The sequence below is a fragment of the Xenopus tropicalis genome, chromosome 7, assembly GCF_000004195.4.
Source record: "Xenopus tropicalis strain Nigerian chromosome 7, UCB_Xtro_10.0, whole genome shotgun sequence".
NCBI classification, from domain to species: Eukaryota; Metazoa; Chordata; class Amphibia; order Anura; family Pipidae; genus Xenopus; species Xenopus tropicalis.
Window position 1 is genome coordinate 10,116,391 of NC_030683.2, and position 18,452 is coordinate 10,134,842.

The 18,452-nt window shown below is 46.3% G+C and overlaps 1 protein-coding gene across 2 annotated transcripts; it reads right to left on the minus strand.

The window, feature by feature from the left end:
* Window positions 1–10,507: 10,507 nt before the first annotated feature.
* tapbpl (TAP binding protein like) lies at window positions 10,508–17,555 on the minus strand. Of its 2 annotated transcripts, XM_004915761.4 has the most exons (7): window positions 17,153–17,555; window positions 16,862–16,956; window positions 14,558–14,800; window positions 14,015–14,233; window positions 13,544–13,855; window positions 12,478–12,777; window positions 10,508–12,012 (listed from the first exon to the last, which is right to left on the minus strand). In XM_004915761.4, exons 2-7 carry the CDS (start codon window positions 16,917–16,919, stop codon window positions 11,876–11,878), a joined length of 1,269 nt encoding a protein of 422 aa, XP_004915818.1. In that variant the 5' UTR covers window positions 16,920–16,956; window positions 17,153–17,555; the 3' UTR covers window positions 10,508–11,875. The 2 variants fall into 2 exon arrangements, with proteins under 2 accessions (XP_004915818.1, XP_004915817.1); XM_004915760.4 differs by having other exon boundaries at window positions 16,862–17,555.
* Window positions 17,556–18,452: the final 897 nt, after the last annotated feature.

Sequence of the window (18,452 nt, forward strand, 5' to 3'; positions counted from 1 at the left end):
GCTTACAATGGGAGGGATCAGATAGGATCTGTGTCACTGTGACAGAATGCTCTGTTATACAGATAGCTAGAATCGCTGCCATAAAGCAGGGCAGGACTGCTGCTTACAATGGGAGGGATCAGATAGGATCTGTGTCACTGTGACAGAATGCTCTGTTATACAGATAGCTAGAATCTCAGCCATAAAGCAGGGCAGGACTGCTGCTTACAATGGGAGGGATCAGATAGGATCTGTGCCACTGTGACAGAATGCTCTGTTATACAGATAGCTAGAATCTCAGCCATAAAGCAGGGCAGGACTGCTGCTTACAATGGGAGGGATCAGATAGGATCTGTGTCACTGTGACAGAATGCTCTGTTATACAGATAGCTAGAATCGCTGCCATAAAGCAGGGCAGGACTGCTGCTTACAATGGGAGGGATCAGATAGGATCTGTGCCACTGTGACAGAATGCTCTGTTATACAGATAGCTAGAATCTCAGCCATAAAGCAGGGCAGGACTGCTGCTTACAATGGGGGGATCAGATAGGATCTGTGCCACTGTGACAGAATGCTCTGTTATACAGATAGCTAGAATCTCAGCCATAAAGCAGGGCAGGACTGCTGCTTACAATGGGGGGATCAGATAGGATCTGTGCCACTGTGACAGAATGCTCTGTTATACAGATAGCTAGAATCTCAGCCATAAAGCAGGGCAGGACTGCTGCTTACAATGAGGGGATCAGATAGGATCTGTGCCACTGTGACAGAATGCTCTGTTATACAGATAGCTAGAATCTCAGCCATAAAGCAGGGCAGGACTGCTGCTTACAATGGGGGGATCAGATAGGATCTGTGTCACTGTGACAGAATGCTCTGTTATACAGATAGCTAGAATCTCAGCCATAAAGCAGGGCAGGACTGCTGCTTACAATGGGGGGATCAGATAGGATCTGTGCCACTGTGACAGAATGCTCTGTTATACAGATAGCTAGAATCTCAGCCATAAAGCAGGACAAGGCTGTGGTAACACTGGTTTCATACATTTGCGTATTGATGGGCAATGGGCACTAAATAAGTTTGGTGACCCATATAGGCATTGGAACAGGGGGTCTATTTTGAGTTGGTCTTCATTTTATATTTTTTGTAGTTTGTTAATTATTTCAGCTTTGGTTCAGCAGCTCTCCAGCTTTGATTTTCAGCAGATATTTAGTTGCTATGGTCCAAATTACCTTAGGGACCAGGGTGTGGTTAGAATGAAAGACTGATACATGAATAGGAGAGGACTTGAACAGAAGTAACAATAACAATGAGCATCAGTCAGCGCCGGATTTCTAAACGACGCGCCCCGAGGCCGCCCCAATTCGGCGCCCCCACCCGCCGTGCGAGCGCGCATGCGCAAACCACCTCCTCCTTCCCTGCCGCCGCGCTAACGCGCATGCGCATGCGCCAAAGTTAAAACTCCCATACGGAGCAGTGGGGAGAGGTCCCCATTGCTCCGTATGGGAGCAAAATTTTAAAAATTTGCGTGCGGCGGGGCGGCATGCCGCCCCTATGTTTATGCCGCCCTAGGCCCGGGCCTTTGTGGCCTCGCCACAAATCCGGGCCTGGCATCAGTTTGTGGGCTACTCAGTATATTGGGGGCAGTACGAGTTTGCTGCTCTCTAGCAACGTATAATGAATAAAGCAAATGAAATACATGAAGGCAGTGAGTAATAGGAGTCTGACTCGGGTGTAGCAAGGTAATTAAAGGGCAGCAATTATAATGGAACATACATTAATATTAAAGGCTTACTAAATGACGCCTGCCCTGAGGAACATGTGGCTGCTATACGGTGATAGAGTTCTGGTGCTGGCCCAAGTGCCTTTACCATCATCGCTGCACCTCCTCTGGATTCTGCTCAACATGGTGAAGTTACGTTTAATGGGTAAGTCTTGGGTGAAAGTTCATTTGAATTAGTGCCGCCTTCGCCTGGGGAAGTAAAAAGCAGTCTCCTCCCACCACTTACCCGGGTACTGAGCTCTTATTTATTGTTATTATCCTTTACTCTGTATTTCCTGTTCCCAGGCTGCTCTCTTCCCCATGGTCAAACGGAGGTGTTTCCACTCTTTCTATTCACAACATATATCAATAGAAAGGGCCCCTTCTAGGTCTCAGGCTGAATGGGTAGGAAGGCTTTGAACTGGGGGAGATAATGTCAGTAATTCTGCCCACCCTGGTTCCTAAAGTGTCCAGAAGGCAGAGGAGGAGTAGGGTAAAGTTAATTTATGGGCAGGTTGTTTCTATATAAGAGGTAACACACCAGTACCAGATGTAGGGGTAGGCAACAGAGGGGTGCACCTACTGATGTTGCCCCAAAGTGTGGGGCTGATTCCTGTAGGCCTAGACATGGATGGAGGCCCAGTGTGAAGGCCAAATAGGCTGAGATATTGGGTGAATGCTTATTGGCTGTCCATTATTATATATTTGTGTAGTCATGTGATGCATTTATTAGGTGCAGGGAAATTTCGGCAATTGGGCGCACTCCCTCTGCATGTAAATAACTTTCCCTTGTGGTGGGGCGACTCCCCGACGTATGGCCAGGGCAGTCAATGTAGTTCACGTAGGTAAAGGGGGGCCAGCACTCACCAATGCCGTTTTAGCTTTATTATACCATACCAAATAGAAACCAGCTATCAGGGGGTACCTTTGTACCTGACCAAATATCGATAACTTGGGCCCAAAAAGTAAAAAAACCACTGATGTTTTAAACCCCCCTCCCCCTTTGCCATATTCAGATAACATGGGACACTCTGATAACTGCATTAATAATGGGAAGCAGCATGTGCATCCACTCACCAGCACACCCTGGTCCCTCCACTCTGCTCAGCCTGGTGCACAGTATTTAGAGAGACTTCGGCACTCTCCACCACGTTCCAAATGGCACAAAAATACTGGCACAACAGGACTTATTTAAACGGGATAAACCCTGCTGATTTTTAATAGTAGCAAACCATATAGCAGGGTTTATCCCGCTTTAATAAGTCCTGTTGTGCCAGTATTTTTGTGCAAGCAGAATGTGAAGCAACTGGCACTGGGAATCCTGATGCAACGTGGACTGAAAGCCAAGGCTGCAAAAGCTGACAGCTAGGGCCGACAGGCAATGTCTTAAGCTGGCCACACACACACCGATAATATTGTACGAAACCTCATTTCGCACGATATTCGGTGCGTGTATGGCAAGTCGGCGAGTCGACCGATATCGCAGGAAGCTGCTGATATCGGGGGCCAGTTAAAAGATTTTGATTGGGCGCCATAGAAGGCGCCTGACCAAAATCTGCCTTCAGCGCTGAATCGGCAGGAAATCCTATTGTTTCTACCTCCTTATCTGCCTGTTTCAGCCCTGAAGGTTAGTGGCGGATCTGACGATCTTTCGTGCGACCATCGCATGACAAAGATCGTCAGATCGCCACGTGTGTGGCCACCTTTAGTAACACTCGCATGTTGTGAGGGACCTCCCACTCCACTGTAGCTCTACTGGGCTGATACCTTGCAGGCCCGAACTGGCAGTCTGTGGGTTCTGGCAAATGCCCGAGGGGCTGCCGTAAGGCGCCATAGACACTCACTATGTATTGGGCTGGGGGGGAGGTGTACTTGAGATGCCAGGGCCTATTTGGATTCCCAGTCTGGACCCGATACCTTGTGCAACATCTCTAAGTGTTTGTGTAATAATCTCCAGTTCTCAGAAAAGCCTTTTGCAGCCCCCGCCATTGGGTTTCCTGGCCTCACTACCACTTCCTGAAACCCATGGGAAGAGCTGGGGACTCTGTAAGAAAGCCTGTGCAGAAATGCAGCGCTGATTGCAATGAAATGCATTTCCCATGATTCAGTGATGCTCGGTGTTCGGGACCCACCGGGGCTGCTGCCTAGGGCGGCCCCAATTGCAACGTCAAATCACCACCCCCACTGCGTACCTCCTTGTGGCAGTGACAGGGGCATGGTTGGACTGGGACCCGACCCTTGCAGTGCTCCCCCTGCCCGACCGCTTCTGCCCTGACACGTTAAATTTACGCGCTCGGAAAGAGAGACCAACGCGTTTTCCTTATTGCATTGTAAAATGTGTTATTTTATGTTTTTGTTTGTATGAAAATTAATAAAATGCACCTTTAAAAAAAAAAAAATGTATGCCCTCGGGGGAGGACGTCGGGTGGGGGGCCCTGCGAGGGGGAGTTATGGGGGCCCCTACGGGGGGGGCTATGGACACACGGGCACCTGTAAGGCCCCTGGGGCGGGAGCCCTGGTGGGCCCTTCACCCCCCAGTCCAACCCTGGACAGGGGGATATGCGCTGGCACACACAATCGGCAGAGGGAGCATTCTGAGTTGGGCCCACCAGGTTTTTTCCCCAATGCCCCACTGGTCTGATCCAAGACCCTGATGGTGCTGGGCAAAGACCAGTGGTTCCTATTGGGGCTGAACCCCTAAGGGTCTTATTTTGGTCTTATAGATTCTCCTGGACTTCAGCCTGAACGTGATTGAGATTTGGGGTCAACACTTATTTGCTCTATTTGCCCTAAAGGGGGTCATGGACTGTAAAAACCCAGATATCCCTACCATAGAGAATAGATGTGCCCTTGTCACATGGGGGTGCATTAAAGGCTTCACCTTAGAGTTAACTTTGAGTATGATGTAGAGAGTAATATTCTGAGGCAGTTTGCAATTGGTCTTCATTTTTTATTATTTGAAGTTTTTTAGGTATTTCATTTTCAGTTCAGGAGCTCTCCAGTCTGCAGTTTCAGCAGCTATTTGGTTGCTAGGGTCCAACTTATCTTAGCATCAAGGATATGAGACTGATGAATGAATAGGAGAGGCCTGAATAGAAAAGAAAGTTACAAAGAGTAACAGTAAAACTCGAGCCTCACAGAGCAATCGTTTTTTGAATGCTGGGGTCAGTGACCCCCATTGAGAGTTGCAGTTGCAGAAGAAGACAACTAATTCAAAAACTATAACAAATAAATAATGAAGACCAATAAAAAGATGCTTAGAACTGGCCTTTCTATAACATACTAAAGGTTAGCTTGAATGTGAACAGTGACTGTGCATCAAGTACTAAGCGCAGAACAGGAGGACTGGGCGGCCATTACCTGGCTTGCAGCCGTCACCTATATACTTTGTATCACTTTTTGTCTGTTGGGGAAAGTAAACAGCAATTCAAAAATATGTGGCGTGTCACACACTCACACACAGCTCTGATGTCAGCACGTATGTCATCAGCTATTGACACAGCATGACCGCAGGGTTCAGCACCTGGAACACCTGTAAGTGCACCATGTGACCCGAGCTGTGAGGCGCTAAATATGGCTGCCCTCGTGTCCAGGTCTCGGGGGCACTGGTGGGGTCTGTTGCAGGGAGTTGTGTGAGCAGCAGGGTTTGCATCATCTAACACTCTACTTGTGGTTTGTGTGTGTCTCTGAGCCGCTGCAGCTCTGGGTTTCCGAGTGGAACCTTCTCAAAAAGTGCAAGTCTTTTCCTCCTGATTTACTGTAATATTCTCTGTTTTATCTCCTGCTGGTAAATCAGCTCGGAAATAAGCAGCAAATAACCATTCACAGCATTGTACATATTCCCCTTACTCTCCTTCCCTCCACATCCCAGCGTGACTGAGCCTCACATACATACAGCTCCCTCCTATAGACTGCACCTAAGCTATGTATACCCTGCCCAGTTATACTTACATCTTATAGTACATGAGTGATACTCAGAGTTCCCTGTATAACTCAGCCTGCAGCCTTGTGCCTTTATATGGTCACAGAACCCCTCAGTGACTGCTAATATCCTTATCATTTACAGTAGGGGGTACATTATCCCTTATAATACATGAGTGATACTCAGAGTTCCCTGTATAACTCAGCCTGCAGCCTTGTGCCTTTATATGGGCACAGAACCCCCTCAGTGACTGCTAATATCCTTATCATTTACAGTAGGGGGTACATTATCCCTTATAATACATGAGTGATACTCGGAGTTCCCTGTATAACTCAGCCTGCAGCCTTGTGCCTTTATATGGGGGGCACAGAACCCCTCAGTGACTGCTAATATCCTTATCATTTACAGTAGGGGGTACATTATCCCTTATAATACATGAGTGATACTCGGAGTTCCCTGTATAACTCAGCCTGCAGCCTTGTGCCTTTATATGGGGGGCACAGAACCCCTCAGTGACTGCTAATATCCTTATCATTTACAGTAGGGGGTACATTATCCCTTATAATACATGAGTGATACTCAGAGTTCCCTGTATAACTCAGCCTGCAGCCTTGTGCCTTTATATGGGCACAGAACCCCTCAGTGACTGCTAATATCCTTATCATTTACAGTAGGGGGTACATTATCCCTTATAATACATGAGTGATACTCAGAGTTCCCTGTATAACTCAGCCTGCAGCCTTGTGCCTTTATATGGGGGGCACAGAACCCCTCAGTGACTGCTAATATCCTTATCATTTACAGTAGGGGGTACATTATCCCTTATAATACATGAGTGATACTCAGAGTTCCCTGTATAACTCAGCCTGCAGCCTTGTGCCTTTATATGGGCACAGAACCCCTCAGTGACTGCTAATATCCTTATCACTTACAGTAGGGGGTACATTATCCCTTATAATACATGAGTGATACTCAGAGTTCCCTGTATAACTCAGCCTGCAGCCTTGTGCCTTTATATGGGCACAGAACCCCTCAGTGACTGCTAATATCCTTATCATTTACAGTAGGGGGTACAGTATCCCTTATAATACATGAGTGATACTCAGAGTCCCCTGTATAACTCAGCCCTGTACCTATATATATATGAACACACTAAACCAGCCGTGGTCGCCCCAAGCCCTGCTATTTCCGGGGCAAACAGTCAGCTGAGACCTGGTTAGTCACTCACTTTCAGAGCCAACTGATTAAGAGGGAAACCACATGTACAGATACTGATCACAGAACGGCTGCTGATAACACGGCTGCAAAGAGAAAGTGTATGTGAGGGAAAGTACTTGTGCAATAGCATTTAGGCCACACCCCTCTTCTGCCCTGTCACTATCATCAAATATGTCATTTCACACATCATTAGGTTGCTATGGGTTACTGCCCATGGGTAAATTTTCTCTGTTTATAAATGACCCTAAGTAACTGTTTCCAGTTGGCATGCATAAACCTTCCTAATCAGCTCCCATAGTCCCCCAGTTGTGTTATACTCTTCCTACAACATGCCAGAAGGGGGCGCATGTAGCAGTCCAGCGGACATGCAGTCTTTCCTAATTGTCGTTATTTATGCACAACAGGCACAGGCTTTGCGGATCCATTAAGACATGGGATTTATGTAGAAGAGGGTGGGTTTGAGGGTGGGTCTGGGCAAAACAGGAAAAAGACCCTGTGACTCCTGGGGGCCCCGGAAAGCAGGCGAGGGCCCAGTGGGGCACCTAATGCTACATTTATTCTTAATATTTAATGGAGGCCCTAAAATGATTTTGTTGTCCTACTGCAAAATGTGGTGGTTACTGGTATTCACCATGGCAACGAGAGCCTGTACAGAGATTTACCATAGAACTATGGCAGCATAGGGATTCCCCTGTACTAAGCACAATTCAGCAGGAACAGCCCCCTAAGTTTGCTCATAGCCTGTACATAGAAATACCATAGAACTATGGCAGCATAGGGATTCCCCTGTACTAAGCACAATTCAGCAGGAACAGCCCCCTAAGTTTGCCCATAGCCTGTAGAGAGAGATAGCATAAAACTATGGCAGCATAGGGATTCCCCTGTACTAAGCACTATTCAGCAGGAACAGCCCATAAGTTTGCTCATAGCCAGTACCAGAGATGGAGCATAATGAAGGGAAATCTTAGCCTTATCCACTGACTTTAATGTGAGACCGGGGCCTAATGTTGCCATATTGGCATGAAACCTGTGGCACGTTGGCAGACTTTTCTCCAGCAGACATCGGAGGGTTCTTGTCACCCTCGGCAGGTAGAGACAAATAAAGCCATTTGTCGCCGGTTCTGATATTGAAGCACACAGTTGGGCTCACACCCATGGGTGGGAGGGTGGCATCACCAGACACATTGTGGCTTCCTTTGCTCTGTACTCCTGGCACCTAAGCCAATCCCAGCAGACAGTGGGTGCTGAATGTGCTGGCAACTCCTACGCACTGGGGGGGGAGCTGGCACTTAGCAAACACTGCATCTGCCACTTTCCACCACAAGGCACAGAAAGGGTTAGGTCTGACCTTTTAGTTTTCCATGACCCAACTCCCCCCCCCTGCGCTTAATGGAACTTTCCTGCCACGCTGCTCTCACTACATGGGTTTCATCTGCCTCACTATAAGCATTGCCTATTGCCCCCTTGCCTTATTATACACAATCTCACCTTACTATACACACGTCTTACTATATACTCTCTGCCACATAGCAACTGCATCCCATTCAGGCCCCCAGCAACCAGGAAGCACCTACTCCTGGCACCCATTACAGTTAGGCCATGGGAGAACATGGAGCCACTTATAGAATATACAGGGAACAGGCTGCATATACTTCAACTCCAATCAGAGGTGCCCTAGGAGCCGGACCTCCATCCACCCCTTCCTGTTGCCGATTGGCTGCGGTACCCCCTCCCCTCACTGGTGTCCGGCACGGGCCCTCGAGTGCCTGTATAGAAACAGCCCTGCCGGTGGCCTGACAGTAGCATGTTTGTAAACTGTCACCTAGCCAGTACATTGTAATTTTGGTGGCTCAGCGCCACCTTGTGGTAACTGCTCAGAGCACACATCTTTGAAAATTTTTATTTCTTAAGTTTACGTTTAGTATGTTATAGAAAGGCCAGTTCTATGCAACTTTAAATTAGTCTTCATTATTTGTTTGGTTTGAGAGAGTGACTGATATATGAATAATAAAGGGACTGAATATACCAGCCTCTCATTCAAACCACTCCATGATTGCTAAGGTAATTTGAACCCTAGCAACCAGATAACTGCTGACATTGCAAACTGCAGAGCTGTTGAACAATATCATAAAAAAATAAAGACCAGTTGCAAATTGTCTCAGGATATTAGAGAGTAATTTTATGAGACAATTTGCAATTGGTCTTCATTTTTTTATTGTTTGTGTTTTTTAATTATTTCACTTTTTTGTTCAGCAGCTCTCCAGTTTGGAATTTCAGCAGTTATCTGGTTGTTAGGGTTTAAATTACCACAGCAACCAAGGCATGGTGTGAATAAAAGACAGGAAAATGAATAGAGGAGGGCCTAAATAGAAAGATAAGTAATAAAAATTAACAATAACAATAAAACTGGAGCCTCACAGAGCAATAGGTTTGTGGCTGCCGGGGTCAGTGACCCCCATTTCAAAGCTGGAAAGAGTCAGAAGAAGAAGAGGACAGATAATTAAAAAACTATAAAAACTAAAAAATGAAGACCAATTGAAAAGTTGCTTAGAATTGGCCATTCTATAACATATAAAAAGTTAACGTAAAGGTGAACCACTGCCTTCTCCAGTAGTCACTCATTTGCTTGTTGGTGGTGGGTGGAGAGGGTTAAAGGACGACTAAACCCTAAAAATAAATATGGCTCAAAATGCCGTATTTTATATACTGTACTTACTGCAGCAGCCTCAAGTTTCAGCATCTCAATAGCAGCAATGGTCCAGGACTTCAAACTTGTCACAGGAGCTCCCCATCTTGGAAAGTGTCAGTGACACTGCACATGCTCAGTGGGCTTTGGGCGGCTGTTGGGAAGCTGAGCTTGGGGGTCATCGCAAATTATCAAGGAGAAAATGAGGCTGGCCGGTCATAGAAGCTGATGCTACAGGGATTATTATTCAATTCTGATGCTAACTGCACTGGTTTCTGAGCCGCCATGTAGTAATTATCTGTATTAAGTACTAATCAGCCTTATATAGTGACAATTATATTCCAGATATACAGTATATTGTGGGTGGGTCCCTAAGCGCAGGTAAGTGCCAGCAGCACAGAGTATGGGCAGGGAGTCAGCAGAAAAGAAGATGGGGGGCTACTGGGGGCACAGACCTTCCCTGCTAAAGGGCTGTGGTTGCCTTGGGCTGAAACATAAGCCCAAAACATAATGTACAACATTTCTACCCTACTTTAGTTAGGCTTTAGTTCTCCTTTAAATCAGAAAAAGGGGCTGTACCCACACAGTCATAGGCCCCGCTGTATGGCACCAGTGATAATTAGCGAATAACATTCCTATGTATACAATTCCTAACGGACTCAGTGGCGCTGCTCCCCCCCCTAGGGCTGTCCCCCGGGGAAGCTGCAGCCTGATATCACTGCTCATACTGAGCTAATCCGGCCCATAGACACCCCAGCTAACTGCCCCATTACCTACAGAGAGTTGGACACCCCTGCCCATGACTGATATCTGAGGGCAAGTGAGTGGCTGCCTGAGTGCCGGCACTGGATGGGCACTATATGCTCCCACACATGAAAGTACCTGAGGAAGGGGGAGCATCCCCTGAAACGTTGTGCAGAGATCCCAATAAACCAGAAAGTTACAGCACATTTGCTTTATTGGAGTGACATCTGGTACACTTTGTTTCTGCATGGCAGCCACACTGAGTTTCTTCTTATGGTAGCCATGTTGAATTGGTTCTTATGGAAGCCATGTTGAGTTTCCTCTTATGGCAGCCATGTTGAATTGGGTTTTATGGCAGCCATGTTGAATTGGGTTTTATGGCAGCCATGTTGAGTTTCCTCTTGTAGCAGCCATGTTGAATTGGGTCTTATGGAAGCCATGTTGAGTTTCCTCTTATAGCAGCCACATTTAATTGGGTCTTATGGAAGCCATGTTGTGTTTCCTCTTATGGCAGCCATGTTGAATTGTACCTTATGGCAGCCATGTTGAATATGGGTCTTATGCCATGTTGAGTTTCCTCTTAAAGCAGCCATGTTGAATTGAGTTTTATGGAAGCCATGTTGCATTTCCTCTTATGGTAGCCATGTTGAATTGGGTCTTATGGAAGCTATGTTGAATTGGGCCTTATGGCAGCCATGTTGAGTTTTCATTTTATGGTAGCCATGTTGAGTTTTCATTTTATGGTAGCCATGTTGAATTGGGTCTTATGGAAGCTATGTTGAATTGGGTCTTATGGAAGCTATGTTGAATTGGGCCTTATGGCAGCCATGTTGAGTTTTCATTTTATGGCAGCCATGTTGAGTTTTCATTTTATGGTAGCCATGTTGAATTGGGTCTTATGGAAGCTATGTTGAATTGGGTCTTATGGAAGCTATGTTGAATTGGGTCTTATGGCAGCCATTTTGAATTGGGTCTTATGGAAGCAATCTTAAATTCACTTTTATAAAGACCATGCTGAATTTGCCTTCATGTTAAATTTGTCATTGCTGAAAGCCTTTTTAAATTATCCATCACAGCAGCCATGTTGGATCTGCCTTCACTAAAGCCATGTTGGACCCGCCCTCACTGGCTGAGGCCATGTTGAAATGGCTCTTACAGAGATCAGGTTGAATTGGCCACCACTGACACCAAGTTCATTTTTTCATGACTAAAGACCATATTAAATTTGCTTTCTTTGGTTCGTTCCCCAGAATCACCTGCTTCGGAGGCTCCTCCCCTAACAGTTGGCTTGGGAACAATCTGGGCCCCAACACACGGTTTCTCCTCAGGGATGGAGTTGTGTAGGCACAGAAGGCTCTTGGTCAGCAGAATTCAACTCAAAGAGAAAACACTAAAGAGACTTAAATTAGCAAAGGGTAAGTAAAACAACTAACAGAACTAACAGGAATCCAGCGTAAAAATAAATCATTGGTCCATCTGTACATAGTGCAAAGCCTCCTGCCCAATAGGCAGCCACTGTGCCAGGGGGCATCAATAGTGCTAAAATGACCCTTCTCAGTTGGTCTCACTCTTTCTTCTTCTCTGCCCCTTGCTTCTGTTTGGCCCAGATGGATTTAGCGAGTGCCACGATGAAGATGATGGCGGATATGATGGTAGATGAGACGATCAGTCTGTAGCCCGAGGGAGTGTAACTCTCTGCATCTGCCCAGAGCGGAGAAATAAAATAGGTTGAGCTTATAGATTACTGGACTGTTCTCTTTCCTGTGGTCAAAGGGAGGGTGGAGCTTGGAGCACTAGTGGAGCAGCACAGGGAGCAGCTCAAAGCGCCCTCTAGTGACCAAAGCTCTATTAACCAACCCTACACTGTGCTGAGATGGAAACCACCCTGCCCATGCCCAGAGCCTACAATTGTACATAGGGAGGAGAACACCCAGCATGGGAACAGGATGCAGAGTGGGTCACATCATGGGACCTGGGTACTTATTAGGGTCTGATGGAATTCAGTTACCCGGGGTAGGTAAAGGGTCTAAAGTAAATGTGACATTATATTTCCATACAGGGTGGGCCACCCTAGGAAAACATGTATTCTATACAGTATGCAGGGAAAGGTTTAAAGTAAATGGGTGAAATTTCCCATTAAAGCCATATCTATAGAGAGGTGAGTACCTGGGAGAGCAATGCTGACGTGTGCTAGGATTGGCTCAGCGAGGGACACATGTGACACAGAGCAGGTGTAGGTATGAGGGTCGGAGCCGGCGGCAGGTAGAGGCACAGTCAGGGTGCTGCTCAGGTTGTAGGTGCCGTCGCTGTTCTTGCGATGACTGGAAGTCTCAATGTCAGGGTCAGGCACTGGGGACCCATTCAGGAGCCAATCGAATTCCACATCCAGGGGGTAGTATCGGTCTGTGCGGCATGTCAGTCTGGTCTCTCGGCCTCCTCTCTGGCTAATGCTGACCCTGGGGGGCTCTGGGTACAGAGATATAGTGGAATCAAAAAGGGCTGCACCTATCTGTCTATCTATCTATCACCTATCTATTATCTATCTATCTATCTATCCATTATCTATCTATCTATCTATCTAACTATCTATCTATCACCTATCCATTATCTATCTATCTATCTATCTATCTATCATCTATCTATCTATCTATCTATCTATCTATCTATCTATCTATCACCTATCTATTATCTATCAATCTATCACCTATCTATTATCTATCTATCTATCTATCTATCTATCTATCTATCTATCTATCATCTATCTATCTATCTATCTATCTATCTATCTATCTATCATCTATCTATCATCTATCTATCCATTATATATAATCTATCTATTATCACCTATCTATTATCTATCAATCTATCACCTATCTATTATCTATCTATTATCTATCTATCAATCTATCACCTATCTATCTATCTATCTATCTATCCATTATCTATCTATCTATCTATCTATCTATCTATCTATCTATCATCTATCTATCTATCTATCTATCTATCTATCTATCTATCTATCATCTATCTATCATCTATCTATCCATTATATATAATCTATCTATTATCTATCAATCTATCACCTATCCATTATCTATCTATCTATCTATCTATCTATCACCCTATGGGGGCAGATAATTATAAGGGACCTATGGGTACGGTGGGTCTCTCTGAGAGCAGTGCAGCTATTAATATGCCCAACATGATGCCGCTCTGGTGCCCAATGACTTACCTCTGATTCCCAGCTTTAATATCTGCTGTATTTTATGCTGCTCGGCACTCACGGTACAGATGTAGGTGCCCTCGTCCGATACGAGCACCCCTCTCAGCACCAGCGACACGTCTCCTTTGCTCTTCTGCCCCTCCTGCCCCACGCTGACCCGCGGCTCCTCACTGGGAAATACCCTCCGGCCCCTGCCTTCGCTCTGGAAGTACCACTCCACCTCCATTCTGTCCAGGTCCCCCCACACCTCACAATTCAGGCTGACGTCCCCAGAGATATGAGAATGGTGCGAGGGGGGAGAGGAGGATACAATGTAATCCACTGGGGATGGGGGCAAACATTGGGAGAGAAGTAACATTCAGTACATGGTAATAACACGGACACGGGGCCTATAGCCCAACCAGCCCTGCTCACTGTCTCACAGTAAGAGCTTGGGGGGTATATCTGCCCCAGCACTGGCTTTACATTTGCCCCACTTACCCGTCATTGGGGTAACCGTCTTCTCCCCCTGCTCCTTCAGGACGTCCTGTTCTTCCATAGAAACCTCTGCTTGACACATCATGGAAACGCTGAGCTCCGGCAAGTAGACGTGCGCCACGTAGAACTCGCCATAAATGGGGGAAATCTCGCATCCGACTTCCTCCCCCTCGCATTCCGCGTGCAGCAAGCGCTCTGCAAATGGCAGGGGACCCACACGCACTAGCGGGGGGGATTAAAGAGGGCGGAAAAGAATAAAATGAACTATTTTTTCACTTTGTTTCTACTTCCTGTTCCTGGGCAGTTCTCCTTCCCATGGTCAGGCAGGCAAACATAAAGGGTTAAAAGGGGATCGCTGATGTTGATGTCGCCAGTTCTCCCTCCAGTGGTCAAGCTCTATCAAGGTATTCTACTCTGCCCACAGTACTGCAGTAACAAATGGCTGACCACGCCCCCCCCACTGCAGCCTGACCATGGGAAAGAGAACAGCCCAGACTTCCCTTTTGACAATGAAGCACCCAACTACAGCAGTAACTAGTGCCTAACCTGTGGCTTGGTAGGTGGTGTTCTCTTTATCTTTGGGGGCTTCATACTCTGTGATTGGGTCCAGCTCTTCTCCTTCCCCGGTCACCGATATATTGCGCAGCACCAGAGTAACGCGCTCCCGGGAGAACGTCAGCCCCCCCAGACTGCCTCGCCCGCCCTCTTTCATAAGGACGTATTCACAGGGCAGCACGATATCCACCGCGCGCTGTACCACCGGCTTGCCTTGGCACTGTACCGCCAAGCCTGGAACACAAAGCAAGTCTCTTAATCTGTCAATGGTCACTATAAGCCCAAGGAAAGGGTTAAACCTCCAACCAAAAAAATATATATTATCATTCACCCCCCCTTTTCTACCTTTTCCTCACCTCAGTCCACCATATAAGTCATGTACCCCAAACCTATGGCAACCTAGCACTGGCCTGCTCAGTAACCCATAGCAACCAGCTGTCTGTTCCAGTGTAGTTGGAATAAATAAAACCAGGTTCTGATTGGACGCTGTGGATGGGTAGCCTCTACTAATTATTTAGATGTGGTAATTAGGGTAATTGCCATATTTATTGACCTGAGTCTCTCAAGCCCCACCCCCCATAGCTCCTCAACAGACCTCCCTCTATGCACCCAATGAGAGAGAGAGTACCACAAGGTGCCACGTGGATAGTCTGGTACCAGTGGGTCACATCTGGCTATGGTTCTGTGTCCATATATTTTCAGGTCCATGCCCTACTGAGCTGGGCCTGGCATTACTACAACCCTAGGGCCCGATTTGCCTTCTCTCTCTAACAGCTTTCAAATGGGGGTCACTGACCCTGGCAACCAAAAAGCTATTGCTCTGTGAGGCTCCAGTTTTATTACTATTGTTACTTTTATTACTTATTTTTCTATTCAGCCCCTCTCCTATTCATATACCAGCCTCTCATTCAAACCAGTCCATGATTGCTAAGGTAATTTGAACCCTAGCAACCAGATAATTGCTGACATTGCAAACTGCAGATATGTTAAACAATATCATAAAAAAATAAAGACCAGTTGCAAATTGTCTCAGGATATTAGGGAGTAATATTATGAGACAATTTGCAATTGGTCTTCATAATTTGTGTTTTTTAATTATTTCACTTTTTGTTCAGCATCTCTCCAGTTTGGAATTTCAGCAGTTATCTGGTTGTTAGGGTTTAAATTACCATAACAACCAAGGCATGGTTTGAATAAAAGACAGAAAAATGAATAGAGGAGGGCCTAAATAGAAAAATAAGTAATAAAAAGTAACAATAACAATACAATTGTAGCCTCACAGAGTTTTTTGGCTGCCGGGGTCAGTGACCCCCATTTGAAAGTTGGAAAGGATCAGAAGAAGAAGGCAAATGATTTAAAAACTATAAAAAAATAAATAATGACGACCAACCGAAAAGTTGCTCTAACATTCTATAACATAATACAAAATTAACTCAAAGGGACACTGTCATGATATTTATGGGGCACTTATTATTTCTAAATGACATTGTTACACAGCAAATAATTCCCTCTGCCATTTAACCTTTTATTCTTGTACCAACAAATGTATTTGTAGCTGTAATATTGGTGTGTAGGCGCCATCTCAGTGCCTTGTGCCTGAGTCTGAGCTTTCAGCCAGCGCTACACATTAGAACTGCTTTCAGCTAACCTATTGTTTCTCCTACTCCCATGTAACTGGAGGAGTCCCAAGCCGGACTTGGATTTCTTACTATTGAGGGCTATTCTGATACCTACTGGGAGCTGCTATCTTGCTCCCTTCCCATTGTTCTGCTGATCGGCTGCTGGGGGGGGGGGGGGGATATCACTCCAACTTGCAGCGCAGCAGTAAAGTGTGCCTGAGTCTGAGCTTTCAGAAGGAGCCGGCGCTACACATTAGAACTGCTTTCAGCTAACCTATTGTTTCTCCTACTCCCATGTAACTGGAGGAGTCCCAAGCCGGACTTGGATTTCTTACTATTGAGTGCTATTCTGATACCTACTGGGAGCTGCTATCTTGCTCCTTTCCCATTGTTCTGCTGATTGGCTGCTGGGGGTGAGGGGGGGGGGATATCACCCCAACTTGCAGCGCAGCAGTAAAGTGAGACTGAAGTTTATCAGAGCACAGGTCACATGGCTGTGGCACCCTGGGAAATGAAGAATATGGCTAGCCCCATGGGAAAAACAGATTACAATGCAGGATTCTGCTGGAGAAGCTCTATTAACTGATGGGTTTTGAAAAAAACAAGTTTTCCCATGTCAGTATTGCTTTAAAGGTGAAGCATTTGGCCCCCAACAGACCCCCATTTCCCATCTTACTGTGCAGAAGAAGGATCAGCATTAGCAGCAGGTATTTGCCTCTCTTCATGCCCAACATGGTCCCTCGGTGTCGCAGAATCTCACACCCACAGCCCCTAACACAACAATAAAAGTCATACACACACACACACACACCCCAGGGCACAATACTTATCACACACACAATAGGGAAACAGACAGTGCTGGGGATACACAGTACAACACTAACACAACACAATGAATAAGAAGCACAGGAGAAAACTCACAATATACACACTCTACAGCCACACACACTATGTACTATACACAAACCTCCAAACAGGAGCACCCCATAAACGGAAACAGCCCTAATGCAGCGTCTGCCAAAGAGTAATTACCCCCACACCAGCCCCCACAAAGTGCCGGGCACTAGCAGGCCCCAATAACACACAGACTCCCAGGAACCCGCTGCGCTCAGCTTTCATTTTCATTTTCATGAAAGCTGTGCGGTCCTACAGCGACCCCTAGTGGCGGGACTAGAATGTAACTGAGCCAGCGCGGCTCTCCCGTAAAGTGTGGCGTTTGTGCCAGGAAAGCGAATCTAGTGCGATGGGAAGCAATTGGCTGGGACGGAGATGCCCCGGATATAGAGTGTTAATCGGACAGTCTGGGGGGGAGTCGGGATCGGGACTCGGAGGGTTGCTGGTGCGCTCTGGGCTGCAAGGAGTGATGTAGGCAGCTCTGTAGGGAATAACGACACTGGGATTATGGCCGCTATGGGGAGCGCTGCTTTGAGGGGTGAGGTGCGGGGGAGGGGGTTAAAGCTTAGGGGGGAATGTTGAGAAGGGGGGGGGGGGGGGCACCCATAAATGCAGAGTTGGGTTCATATAAAGGGGTGTTGTGAGGTGGGGCCTTTTGATTTGATGGCTGTTATATAGGGGACTTTGCTAGATAGTGTCAAGAGTATTGTGTGTTAGTTTGTTCCTAATATAGGGTTAAATACATACCTTGTGTATTCTTAGGGATTTATGTACCCCCTACTGTAAATGATAAGGATATTAGCAGTCACTGAGGGGTTCTGTGCCCATATAAAGGCACAAGGCTGCAGGCTGAGTTATACAGGGAACTCTGAGTATCACTCATGTATTATAAGGGATAATGTACCCCCTACTGTAAATGATAAGGATATTAGCAGTCACTGAGGGGTTCTGTGCCCATAAAGAGTTCTGAGGAAATGATCTATTAAAACTATATAAATAAAGATATACATGCACATATACAACTGGGTGTTGGACAGAGCTACTCAGTGGCACACCCTGGTGGTAACATGGAGAATTAGCGGCTATAATGTGCAGGCGAATCAGATGTTGGCTGGCTGCGAAAGGGAAATCCACGTGACTGAACAGGGGAAAGAATGTAAATAGGTCCCCTGAGTCTGGAAATTCCCTCTTCGCTGCCTCAAATTCCTTCTCGTAACTGCACAGAGGGACTCATTCCCATTCCGTCTCTCAGGAACAGGAGTCCCAGAGGGTATGTAGCATGGACCAGGTATAGGACCTGTTATCCAGAATGCTCGGGACCAAGGGTATTTCAGATAATTTCCATAATTTGGATCTCCATACCTTAAGTCTAC

Coding starts and splice junctions, on each gene's coding strand:
- tapbpl (XM_004915761.4), bottom strand. CDS start 16,919: ATGTTGGGCATGAAGAGAGGCAAATACCTGCTGCTAATGCTGATCCTT. Junction 14,801..16,861: donor GCTGATCCTTCTTCTGCACA/GTAAGATGGGAA, acceptor TTTGTGTTCCAG/GCTTGGCGGTACAGTGCCAA. Junction 12,778..13,543: donor ATTAAAGCTGGGAATCAGAG/GTAAGTCATTGG, acceptor CTCTGTACCCAG/AGCCCCCCAGGGTCAGCATT.